The following is a 12858-nucleotide window of genomic DNA, read 5'->3' as shown; positions in this document are numbered from 1 at the left end:
CACTATGACCCCAGGGATGCCCACTATGGCCACCAGGGATGGCAATCAGCCCCCCATTGCCCTCCCCATCAGTGCTGCCTGCCAGTGCCCTCCCTATCAGTGCTGCCCACAAGTGCCCATAATTGCCAGATTTCAGTGTCGCCCACAAGTGCCCATTATTGCCCACCAGTGCCGCCTATCAGTGCCCATTAGTGCCCATCAGTGCCGCCCGTCAGTGCCCATCAGTGCCGCCCATCAGTGCCGCCTATCAGTGCCCATTAGTGCCCACCAGTGCCACCTATCAGTGCCCATCAGTGCCAACTATCAGTGCCCATCAATGCCGCCTATCAGTGCCTAGCAGTGCCGCCTATCAGTGCCCACCAATGCTGCATATCTGTGCTACCTATCAGTGCCACATATAAGTTCCGCCTATCAGTGCCACCCCATCAGTGCCACCCCATCAGTGCCTCTTCATCAGTGCAGGAAAAAACTTTATTACAAAATTGTATAACATAAACAAAAAAACTTTTTTTTTTTTTCAAACTTTTCGGTCTTTTTTTATTTGTTTAGCAAAAAGGAAAAAACCCAGAGGTGACCAAATACCACCAAAAGAAAGCTCTATTTGTGGGGGGAAAATGACATAAATTTGGTGTAGGTACAGTGTTGCATGACCGCGCAATTGTCTTTCAAAATGCAACAGCGCTAAAAGGGGAAAATTGGCCTGGGTTGGAAGGGAGGAAAGTGCCCGGTATTAAAGTGGTTAAAGTGATTGTACAATCTTGTGTTTTTTTTTTTAAATAACAAACATGTTATACGTCCCTCCTCTGTGCAGTTGGATTTGCACAGAGCAGCCCAGGTCCTCCTCTTCTCGGGTCCCTCTTCTCTGCTCTTGACCTCTCCCTCCTGTTGAGTGTCCCCACAGCAAGCAGCTTGCTATGGGGGCACCGGAGCCGAGTCGCAGCTCCCTGTGTCCATTCAGACATGGAGCCACGACCTGGCCCTGTCTCCTCCCTCTCCTGATTGGCTGAATGATTTTGATTGACAACAGTGGGAGCCAATCGCTCACCCAATAAGGAGGGGAGTCTGGGGCAGTTTAGACACTCCTGCTACATTGCTAGATAAAGACGGGTTCAGGTAAGTATTAGCGGGGCTGCTGCACACAGGTTTTTTTTTTTTATCCTAATGCATAGAATGCACCTTCTGCCTTTACAATCCCTTTAGGACCATACCAGAAAAGGCCCCAGCCCTAAGAGGATTCACTGCCAATATCCAACACTGGGCGCACCCTACCAGAGAGACCTCTCCCTACTCACCCACACAATCACCCACCCATCACCAGTGACTGATCCAGTCAATTCCTCACCGTCTTCAGCACAAACAAGTAACGGTGTGAGCTTAGGAAATCGATATGGAAATGAAACCAGATTCTTAAAGTGTGAGAAACTCCAGAGTATTTGGGGTATCTGAGTGGAGAAATCTGCCTTCTGAGCTTTCTCAGCATCTGGTATTCCCAGATTGGGGCCTGGAGTTCGAAGGCTCCAAGTGATGTGGTTGGGACAGAACCTTCGATCCTGTATCTTGGTTTTCCTGGAGTCCTGCCAGTTGTGTGTGTCCAGGTGCACACACTCATTAGAAGCCTGATCAGATCTACTGCTGGGGCAGTTGCTGCCATTTGGGGACCAAGCCATGTCAGGAGGGCTGGGTTTTCCTGCCGGAGACTACATCCCTTGTTGGGGGGATTCCTTGCCACAGGATGGAGAAAACTGAGATGGCTACACGGGTCTGGAAGGCCAAGAGAGGGTCAGGGAAGCCGAGAAAGCTGAGGTTGCTAGCAAGTTCAGGAAGCTGGAGGGATTCCAGAAGTCTCTGGAAGAGTGAACAAGCTCAGGGTGGGCTGGAGAACCCTATCTAGAGGACAGGAATGAGCCTGTGCAGTGAGACAGACCAGAGCCAAGAGCAGAGGTGCCGTCAAACTGTAGCCAGGTGGCTTGGGATTATTAGTTACTGTGTCTTTGCTGAATAAGAACCCCTGCACGGGCACAACTGCTTGGGCTGCCACTCTATAATTCAGATTAACATGAAACGCGTCGACCACCTGAGCTTAATCACCCCATATCACACAGGCTAAGTCAATAACATTGATTATCTCATTACAGTGGCATCTGAAAGTGGGTGGGATATATTTGGCAGCAAGTAAACATGTTGTTCCTGAAGTTGATGGGGCCACAGACAGGTCTGGGTGCCCATGCTGACCCGTGTCCACAGCCAAAAGTGCCTATAAGGAGCACAGGAGAATCAGAACTGGGCCAATGGAAGAAGGTGGCCTGGTCTGAAGAATTCAAGAATAGTTTGAGGAACACAACAATAAGCTAGAGATGTTGGGTGACTAGGCCTCCATATTTTCCAGATCTCAATCCGATCAAGCCAAGGGATGTGCTAAAAAAACAAATCCGATCCATAGAGCCCCCACCTCACACCCTACAGGATATTAAAGGATCTGCTATTGCGGGCTTAGTGCCAGATACCAGAGCATACCTTCAGGGGTCTAGAGGAGTCCATTCCTTGACGAGTCAGAGTCAGGGCTGTTTTGGTGGCAAAATGGGGACCTACTCAATATTAGATGGGTGGTTATAAAATATTACGGGATCCAGGGCCATAACTACAGGGGTCGCAGTTGTGACTCAGGCCCATGCTCCAGGGGGGCCTGTGTGGCTCCTCGGTACACCTGCATAGCAGGGTCAGTGGGAGCAGCATATAGAGCAGGGTTTCTCAACCAGGGTTCCTCCTGAGGTTGCTAGGGGTTTCTCCTGAGGTTTCTAGGGGTTCCTCCTGAGGTTCCTCTTGAGGTTTCTAGGGGTTCCTCCTGAGGTTCCTAGGGGTTACTAGGGGTTCCTCCTGAGGTTTCTAGGGGCTCCTCCTGAGGTTTCTAGGGGTTCCTCCTGAGGTTTCTAGGGGTTCCTCCTGAGGTTCCTGGGGATCCTCCTGAGGTTGCTAGAAGTTCCTTGAGCAAAGGGCAAATTCTGCCTCTCAGGTAAGTTCCCAATGACACCATTGTTCCTTTTAGCTATCTGTAAGGGGGTAATTCTTCCCAATGATGAGAAGAGTAAGGAGCATTCTTCCCACTGACTGTCACACTAATGCGTCATGAGTTGTAGAATTTTAATTTTTAGCAGGGGTTCCCCCGAGATCAGAAATTTATTCCAAAGGGTCCCTCTGTGTTGAAAAGGTTGAGAAAGGCTGATATAGAAGAACCTATCCCTTCCATTTTCCACCTGCAGCCCCTGAAAATCGGCCTGAAAGACATCTCACAGGCATTAGGTGGCTATAGGAGGAAAATGGGGGGGGGGGGGGTGGTTTCCTCCTGCATATGCCACCCCTTCCACCCTTCCTATCCAAGTCCTTCTGCCCACGGGCCCCTGTGTATTCTCCCGGTTTCCCCTGCAGCTCTGCCAGCTTCTCCCCTCCCTTCTCCTGCCGGCTGCTGCAAGGGATGCTTTTAGGATAGAAAGCAGGGAAAAGCGGGTAAATGTATAATTTACCGGCCCCTTCATTTTCTGAATGGACAGAGTCAGTGATCAGTACCAATCACTGAATCTGTTCATTCTTAACTGAAGCATAGTAAACTGTGTTCATTCAAAACTGTTTCCTATGCTTCAGTTTATGAATGAACGGGAAGTCTCTGTACAGAACTCTTCCTGTCCATTCATTGTGTGCAGCTGAGGCTGCAGGGATGGAGATTGGAGGGCCGTGTCTTCAATCTCCTTTCTTGGTCTCAAAGGTGAAACATCAGAGGTCTGTTTAGACCTCCTGATATCTCACCAATGCCCTCCATGGGGGCTCCTAATTTTTTTTTTAAAAAAGATTAAATTAAAATTGTATAAACAAAAAATGCTAAAAAATCTACTGACACCAGTGGCGGAACTACCAGGATCGCAAAGGTCGCACTTCTGCTCTCTCCCCTCTACCCACTGCTATATATACACATAATATGGATTCTCTTTTGTTACACCCATTTCCTACCAGCTGGACATTTTATATCTGATGATTTGATTGGAGGACAGACTTTACATGGTGATAATAATGTGATAACATCCTCCAAGTTTGCAATCTTAAACAGAAAGTGATAATGAGGGAGGAGTCAGTAACCCAATGATGGTGGTCTTCAGGATCAGTCCAGTCTTCATCTTGGTTGTTCTCCCCCCATCCTCACTCTCTGACCTCTGGTGGGGCTCAGCCCCGCTGTTATTCATGACTAAATCATGGACTAAATAAGGAAGTGCGGGACTTCTTGTGTTGGGAAGATGGCAATGAGTGATAGAGGGGGAGGGGACACTCGTCCTATAATCCCCTCATCACTGTCACTCCTATAAAAGACAGTTCTCGTTGTTTCCTCACTCTCTGACTAAGGTCCATGAATAAAGAAATGAACTGGTAGGAGATCAGAGGACCCATTTACTAGTTACCTTGAGGGGGGAATTGTAAGATCCTCAGAGACAAAGCTGTCTGATGTGGGCGGAGTCCTGGTTTAGGGGAACCAATCTGCTGATGTCTAGTAATAATCTTTGTATTTCTATTTTAGTAGATGGACGGGAGATGAGGAAAACCTCAGAGGATTGTCTCACTTTGTCTCCAGACTGTAAAGTAGAAGATGAGGACATCACACAGTATAGTCCAGGAGAAAACCCGACTACCTCAAATGTCCATCCGGGACCACACAGTGTAGATGGACCATCGTATTCCTCTTATCCTGAGGAACATCAGACTGTGAGGGACAGTGTCGGACCATCGTATTCCTCTTATCCTGAGGAACCTCAGACTGTGAGGGACAGTGCCGGACCATCGTATTCCTCTTATCCTGAGGAACCTCAGACTGTGAGGGACAGTGCCATCCTTCCAACACACAAGAGGTTTCCCTGTACTGAGTGCGGGAAGCGTTTCAGTTCCAAAGCCACTCTCAATGAGCATAAAAAATCTCACACAGGTGCGAAGCCGCATTCCTGTCCTGAGTGCGGGAAATGTTTTTCACAGAAGGCCCATCTTTACCGACATCAGACATTGCACACCGGAGAGAAGCCGTATTCCTGTCCTGAGTGCGGGAAATGTTTCCGCTTAAAAGGAAATCTTACTGTACATAAAAAATATCACACAGGTGAGAAGCCATATTCTTGTTCTGAGTGCAAGAAAATTTTTTCAAAAAAATCGCATCTTTACAGTCATCAGAGATCTCACGCTGGAGAAAAACCATATTCCTGTCCTGTGTGCAGGAAATGTTTTGTACAAAAATCAGAGCTTGTAAAACATCAAAATTCTCACACAGGAGAAAACCCGGCTACCTCAAATGTCCATCCGGCACCACACAGTGTAGATGGACCATCGTATTCCTCTTATCCTGAGGAACCTCAGACTGTGAGGGACGGAGCCGGACCATCGTATTCCTCTTATCCTGAGGAACCTCAGACTGTGAGGGACGGTGCCGGACCATCGTATTCCTCTTATCCTGAGGAACCTCAGACTGTGAGGGATGGTGACGTCCTTCCAACAGATAAGAGGTTCTCCTGTCCTGAGTGTGGGAAATGTTTTTCACACATATCAAATCTTAACATACATCAGAGATTGCACACAGGTGAGAAGCCGTATTTCTGTCCTGAGTGCGGGAAATGTTTTTCAGCGAAGTCCAATCTTTACAGCCATCGGAGATCTCACACAGGGGAGAAGCCGTATTCCTGTCCTGAGTGTGGGAAGTTTTTTTCAGTGAAGACCCATCTTCACACACATCTGAGGTCTCACACGGGGGAGAAGCCGTATTCCTGTCCTGAGTGTGGGAAATGTTTTTCAGCGAAGTCCTATCTTTACAGCCATCAGAGATTGCACACGAGGGAGAAGCCGTATTCCTGTCCTGAGTGCGGGAAATGTTTTGCGGTGAAGGCCCATCTTTCCACACATCAGAGATCTCACACTGTGGACAAGCAGCATTCCTGTCCTGAGTGCGGGAAATGTTTTTTTCTGAAGTCCCATCTTTACAGACATCAGAGATCCCACACAGGGGAGAAGCCGCATTCCTGTCCTGAGTGTGGGAAATGTTTTTCACAGAAGTCCTATCTTCACACACATCAGAGATCTCACACGGGGGAGAAGCCGTATTCCTGTCTTGAGTGCGGGAAATATTTTTCAGTTAAGGCCAATTTTACCAAACATCAGAGATTGCACACGGGGGAAAAGCCACTTTCCTGTCCTGAGTGAGGGAATTGTTCCTCACTGAAGTCCTGTCTTCCTGTACATCAGGGATCCCACACAACCCTGGTGGTGTATTAGTGCCTTGAGTGTGGGAAATGTCTTCTACATGAATGTTGGTGGACATGTGGGGAAGAAGCACACCCTGATATACACCTCAGATATACTCCATGGTTGATCTTCATCATGTAAGAAACACTTCATAAGGAGATCAGAGATCACCAAAGACATGGATGAAGTGTTGTCCCGTGTTGGCCATTGATAGCAGGAGAAAAATAAAAATGGAGTCCTTACCTTTCATTGGCTGAGTGCATTTTTTGGTGGAAGATTTTCCAACATTTAGAGATCTATTTTCACAAAATTTGAATAAAAACAAGTATAAAAATGTTAGTTGTGTTTTATTTCTTGATGATTTCCTATGATCATTGGCTCCATCTAGTGATCATAATGTTGTGTTGCGCTATTTTTACCAATGGAGGTTCAGTATTTCAGGAAAAAATACCACATTATGGCCGCTAGGTGGCGCTGAGGATCATAGGAAATCACTGTGTTCATTAAATTACGGAAATAATTTTTCATGGCTGGGCAAATGCTTCTCACATTTTTTATAAAACAGACCCCTTAGTTTCCTCCAGCAGACATGGATTGCTACAAATAACTGAGATCTTCCTCATCCACTTATGAGTACAGCAGACATATTAATATCAGACAATAATAATCCAACCACTTGTAGCGCCCTCTAGTGTACAGTCTAGCTATGAGGAAAATGTATTCTGACTCACAGTAGCTGTGTGGGTTTGGGTAATTGGTCGGGGTTACTGTAGGTCAGGCTGGAGGACTCTACAGGTCAGGCCTCTGGTACCTCTCTCTGGTTCTAGAAGTTACCAGACATTTCTGGAAGCTAGTGGGCGGAGGCTGGGTCATTCTCAGGGAGTTCCCCCTATATTCGAGAGGTGATGTGTGAAGAATGGAATTCTTGCAGTCGGGTGGCAAATGTGACATTCGTTGAGTTCTAAACATTCCCTGACTGATAATACAGTGAGCGCCTTCTCCCGCTGAATAACAGATGTTGCAGAGGAGTACATTTTGTGGTGGAAGATTTCACAAACACACGTCTGTTTCAAAACAAATTGTCGAACGAATGTGACACGCATTCGCCCAGTGGTTATGAATTTTGTCAGTGTTTTAATTACCAGGCTTATTTCCTATAATTGTCAGCTCCACCTAGTGGCCATAATGTGGTATTTTGCAATTTCTCCTGATTGAGGTATTTCAGAAAAAAATATCCCAATATGACCACTAGATGGAGCTGTTTATCATAGGAAATCACTTTGTTAAATTATGGCCAAAGTTTATTATGGCTGGACGCAAGCTTGTCAAACTCGGCCAAGAAATCTTCCGTAGCCCAGCCCCCAGGGGAGCTGCTGAGATTGGATTCCCCTGGGCTACTCATAGCAACAGTCTGTAAAACTTATCGCTTGGCTCAGTCAATGAACGGTCCAGGGGATTTGGTTTTTTGTGTTTTATTTTAGAACTTGGATGGGAGAAGGGATGAGTGGATACTCCAACTTGAACTATGCAAAATCTCTGAGGACAACTGACTGTCGTGTGTGCGGCAAGGCCGCTGCTTCACCTTGCTAACTGAAGTAGAAGATGTGTTCCTGACTGCATTTCTCTTCAGGGTCCTAACTTAGCACCCCCTTTCTCACTTCCCGTGCATGCTAGCCCCTTGTCCACTGACTCTCCACTGGAGTGGTCCCCTTCCTGGGCAGACCCCTGGCAAGCTTCCCGGTACTCAAGGACACTGTTTTTCCCTGGGTTGCTCTGCCTTCAGCTCCACTCGACAGTATCCTGGACCTCCTGGCTCAGCATCACACACTTTTTCCACTAGGCCGACTGCCTGTGACCACCTTCCTTGCTGATAGGAGGAGAGACTGCAGTCACCCTTCTGCTGGGACCTGGCTTCTCGCCCAAAGACGCCCTGTCACATGTGCCCCTGGCTTTTATGACCTATCCCAGGATGCACCACTGTTGTGCCCTCCCACTGGGACAGCCACAAAAGCCTGTGTGTCACTGGTGGGTTTTCCTCCACTGTCCAACAGGCTCCACTATTGTATACAGTGGGGTCACTGCCTCAGACCAAGTGAATCACACATGGACACATGTAACAGGCAAATCTACTGATCAGGCTCCCCTGATAAGCAGATGGAGCAAACAATGCTTTTACCTAGCACCTACCTAGGAGGGTGCTACATCCCCCCCCCCCACACCAAAAATGAGCCATGTCCCCCATTACAAAAATTCCTACTGGAAAAAACTTAGGAGTATCCCACAAACCTGGAAAGGGGGAAAAGGGAAGAACAAATGTACATAATAAATTACGTAGAAAAATATATATAAATACTCCCCCCCACCAAGCAAAAAATCTGCTCTGGTGAGTGAACAGGGCATCCTAACTATCTGTCTCTACAGTTCTGAAGAACCTGCAGATCGAAGAAAGAAAGGGGTTAGACACTTCATCATAAGTACATTTTTCGTAAAATTGCCTAACTCATTTTAAGAGGAGAACACCCTCCCCTCAAGGGCAGCCTTCTCATCCAGCATCCCTATCTACATAACTTGGTAGACATCTACTTGTCAGTCTTGACTCAAGGCTCAGTGTTGCTCCTTCAGGGCGACCCTGAGCCCTATCACTGACTGTCTGCAGACACCCATTTCATTGGATTATTTGTAATGTTCTCTTCACTGCAATGGTCAACACCCATTTTTCTCCCTTTCAGAGACTTGGTTGCCGGAGCCTGGACAACCCATCAGTCCCACAGGGGTTTGTAGGCAACTTCTTCAGGGGCCCTGGCACCAGGACACCCCCCCACCAAAAGACTTCTAGGGTACCACCCACTTTTTCCAGGCAGTTACCCTCAGAGTTCTGCTGTTGGCCCAAAGGTAGTTCACCTGAGACTCTGAATATTGTAATCCATGATCCCAGCGCGATGGCTCAACAACATACTATAGTCTTTTATTTCTCCTGAGAGGGTCGGCCCTCTAGCACAAGTCCACTAGCCAGTGGTATTGTAACAATCCTGCAGGCTCACCTGAGTCAGAGGACTGCAGGCTGGAGGTAGGAGTGGAGCCCAGTGGCAAGGACCGCAGGCCGGTAGTAGGTGCAGGAAGTCTGGCAGAGGCGTGGTCAGACAATCCGGGTTAGCTACAGTGGTAGCAGTGCTGGAACCCGGTTGGACACCAGGTAGTACTCTGATGAGGACACGAGTTACCCTGAGGTGCGGAAACGAAGTGCTAGCTGGTTTTCACTAGAGCCCTGATGGTGGGGATAGACTGCGCTGCAAGCTAACACCAGGTCGTGGTCCCCAGGATCACCCAGCCAGGCAGAGTGCAGGTTTGGTCCGAAGGTGGAGAAGCAGACAAGGGACAACCAGAGAGAAGTCAGATGAGCCAAAGGTCAGGGCGGGCAGCAGTAAGCGTGGTCAGACAATCCGGATTGGCAACGGAGGTAGCAGTTCATAGGTAGGGACAAAGCAGAAGAGTAGTCGGTAGTCAATTCCTGGTCAGCAGTGGATTTGTGGTAGTAGATAAGAGCAGCAGGTGAGGAGACGCTTGATCAAAGCTCAGGAGCTCAATAATCAGCAAGCTGGAGTGCAAGGGGCTGGACTTATATAGGGAAGTACCAGGTGTGGGGAATCAAGGGTGATGAGCAAGGCTTGGCAAGACTAAGGTTGAAATAATAGGCTTCAGGGAAGAATGTTCAGGGAGGAATGTCCAGGAAGGAATGTCCAGAGAGGACGATAGCCTAGTAAGCAGGGCTACTGCCTGGGATGTGGCTGGTCACGGGTTCAAATCCCGACAGGTATCTTGAATTGTCCTCAAACCCTTTCTGCAAGGATAGAAGGGGAAGGGGGAATTGACATAGGGCATAAGCCCCAACAATAATTGGACTTGAATATTCCTTAGTTGTAGTATATCTTTTCCTTCTCCAGACAGTAAACTTAGGCTAGCCAGCCTTAATTGAACTTGGTAAGTTTTTTCAGCCATAGAAATCTGGATGGGGAATCCGCACAGTCTTCCCATCCTTTTCCTGAATTCAGATCGACCAGGCCTGGCCCGATCCATCTGGGCGGCGAAACTCCACTCAATCCAGATAGATCGCCCACCCATGGTTCCATTGAGCTTTTACAGATAGAAATGTCTTCCACAAGTCCAGCCTGGACTGATTGCGGTATGACTTGGGTACAAAGAGGAAGTCCCATATAGCTTTATCACACCAGGACTCTCTTCTGGCCTCTATCTCTAGCATGACCTCCCGTGGAGCATAGGGATAGTCATACCCATACTCTAAAGCCCCCTTCCTCTGTATCCACCTCTGCATTCTGGAAAATCTGGGGAGGGTCTTCCAATTACCTCTCCCAGCTGGGGAGTATGGGGTCTCTTCTCTTTTGATGAGGGAGGTGTAGGCCTCTTTTTGATCCCAAGCCCAGGCATAGTCCTTAGGTTGGGTTAGGTCTGGGACCCAATTAGCATAGGCTTCAGAGAACCCCAGATTTCTGGCACACTCTCCTCACACCACTGAATCCCTAGTCTTCTCCTCAGGTGTATTAAATCTGGCTGGACTGCTCCGATCTTCGGACCCCCAGTCCCATTCAGTCTCTTCCTTAGACTTCCTTAGACCTCCAAGGATCCGAACCGATTCTGGAAGCTGGGAGACCCCACATCAATGACCCTGGCCTCTTCCTCGCTGGTCACACTCACATTAGCACCCCCATTCACCACTGGCCATTTTCTGCCCTCTTCCTGTATGGGAGCAGACTTCTTCTCTGCCGCTGCAGTTTTCAATGCATCAGGTGGCCACTCCCCGGCCCGTACTACCTGCATGCATCCTGGCCCGGACATTCGGGTCTCCTTCCATCTGCACGCTGGACCACTAACAGACTGCATGGACTCCAACTGCATCATGAACCGCAGCACTCCTCTTCCACGGCCAAGGAGAGGTCCCGACTCCGCAGCCAACCGGGCATAAGTGACCCCGGTCTCCCATGTCACACTCAATTTTCTGGGCCGACCTTCACTCCTCTCTGCCCACAGCAGCAGATTGCCGCAGCGCCCACAGGCTTGCATCCGCATGGTAACACTCAGACACTGACTACATACCAGGCCCAAGTGTTCCACACCTCCCCTGGTGCACAACGCCAGTCTTCCGTCAAGCACTATGCGCACCCCTGTATCCCAGTGGATGTCTTCAGCACTCCGGTCTTTTCCGCAGGTTCTCCACCACATGTGGGGTAGCATTTACTCCACTCTGGCTCTCTCCAGTACTCGCCATCTTGCACCTCGGCACACGTGTCTCCCTCTCAGCCCCACCCCGAGGCAGAAATAATTTTTAGACTTTCCCTCCTGTTCCAGATTGGCTGTGCATGAGCCGCGTCTCCGCCCACAACTCCATATTGGCGGTGGCTCCTCCTGCTAGGCAGAACTTTCCAGCGCACGCTGCTCTCTCTCAGCTGACCCTGCGTGGAAGTTACTGTAAAGCAGACCGTGCCTCTCAGCTTGCACACATCCGCCATCCTTGCTTGTACCAGGGCTCCAACTGCGCCTCCATCACTCTGAGCCAGTTGGCCCTATTTGCTAGTCAGTAGAATTGTCCCGCTGTCGAATGCACGGCCAACATTCCTCTTTTTAACACTTGTACAAGCAAGACTTGCCATACTGTAGTTGAAAAATATCCCACTGTCATTAAATGCATGGTCAACAGATTTCTGTACAGCATCCACATTGCCACTATCTTGGAAGAATGTGCCGCTGTCATTGGATGCACGGTCAACATTTTCCTACATAGCTCTGGCACACACATGGCCCCCCGGCACACTGATCCACATGCCCTGGGCTGCAATTTTCTCCGTCCACACTTCCACCATTTACTGTTAAGCAGACACAGTCCATTTTCATAGCAAGATGCAACTCTCCCACTCTCCAACACATCTGACAGGAATTCTTTTGTTGCCACGGGCAACCATTATTGATTCCTCATCCCACTCTCCCTATATCCTGTAGAGCAGGGCTCACACTTCTCTTGAGCATAAAAACACAGTCCTTGAGAGAAAAATTGCATTTTTGGAATTTTTCTGCGGCCATTGCCGTTAGCAACCGTTCCGGTAACCCAGGGCGATATTCCGGACAAGCCCCCAAATGTAGCACTGCCCCCTAGAGAGCTACTGAAAATGGATTTCCCTGGGATACACATAGCAACGGTCTGTAAAACTTATCTCTTTATCGCTTGACTCAGATAATGAACAGTGTAGGGGATTTGGTTTTTGTGTTTTATTTTAGAACTTGGATGGGAGAAGGGATGAGTGGGATACTCCAACTTGAACTATGCATAATTTCTGAGGACAACTAGCTGTAATGTGTGCGGCAAGGCCGCTGCTTCACCTTGCCACTGAAGTGAAATAGAAGATATGTTCCTGACTGAATTTCTCTTCAGGGTCCTGACTTGGCACCCCCTTTCTCACTTCCCATGCATGCTAGCCCCTTGTCCCCTGACTCTCTACTGGAGTTGTGCCCTTCCTGGGCAGACACCTGGCAAGCTTCCCGGTACTCACGGACACTGTTTTTCCCTGGGTTGCTCTGCCTTCAGCTCCA

General features: G+C 48.6%; 3 protein-coding genes across 3 annotated transcripts in view; all 3 read left to right on the top strand.

The window, feature by feature from the left end:
* The window catches only part of LOC309564465 (uncharacterized protein), a gene marked incomplete at both ends in the record, with an annotated part of 1172539 nt that overhangs the window by 692234 nt on the left and 467447 nt on the right, over positions 1-12858 (top strand).
* Positions 1-12858, top strand: part of LOC309562896 (uncharacterized protein) — a 142653-nt gene that overhangs the window by 53229 nt on the left and 76566 nt on the right. The gene's annotated exons all lie outside the window — the stretch shown is intronic.
* Positions 4419-10209, top strand: LOC309564091 (uncharacterized protein; the record flags this gene model as incomplete). Its single annotated transcript, XM_082268719.1, has 3 exons — positions 4419-5235; positions 5542-5963; positions 10203-10209. Exons 1-3 carry the CDS (start codon positions 4486-4488, stop codon positions 10207-10209), a joined length of 1179 nt encoding a protein of 392 aa, XP_082124845.1. The 5' UTR covers positions 4419-4485.

This window comes from Pelophylax lessonae (genome assembly GCF_965119305.1).
Source record: "Pelophylax lessonae genome assembly, chromosome: 9".
Lineage (NCBI taxonomy): Eukaryota > Metazoa > Chordata > Amphibia > Anura > Ranidae > Pelophylax > Pelophylax lessonae.
This window is presented reverse-complemented; position numbering and strand designations above follow the sequence as displayed.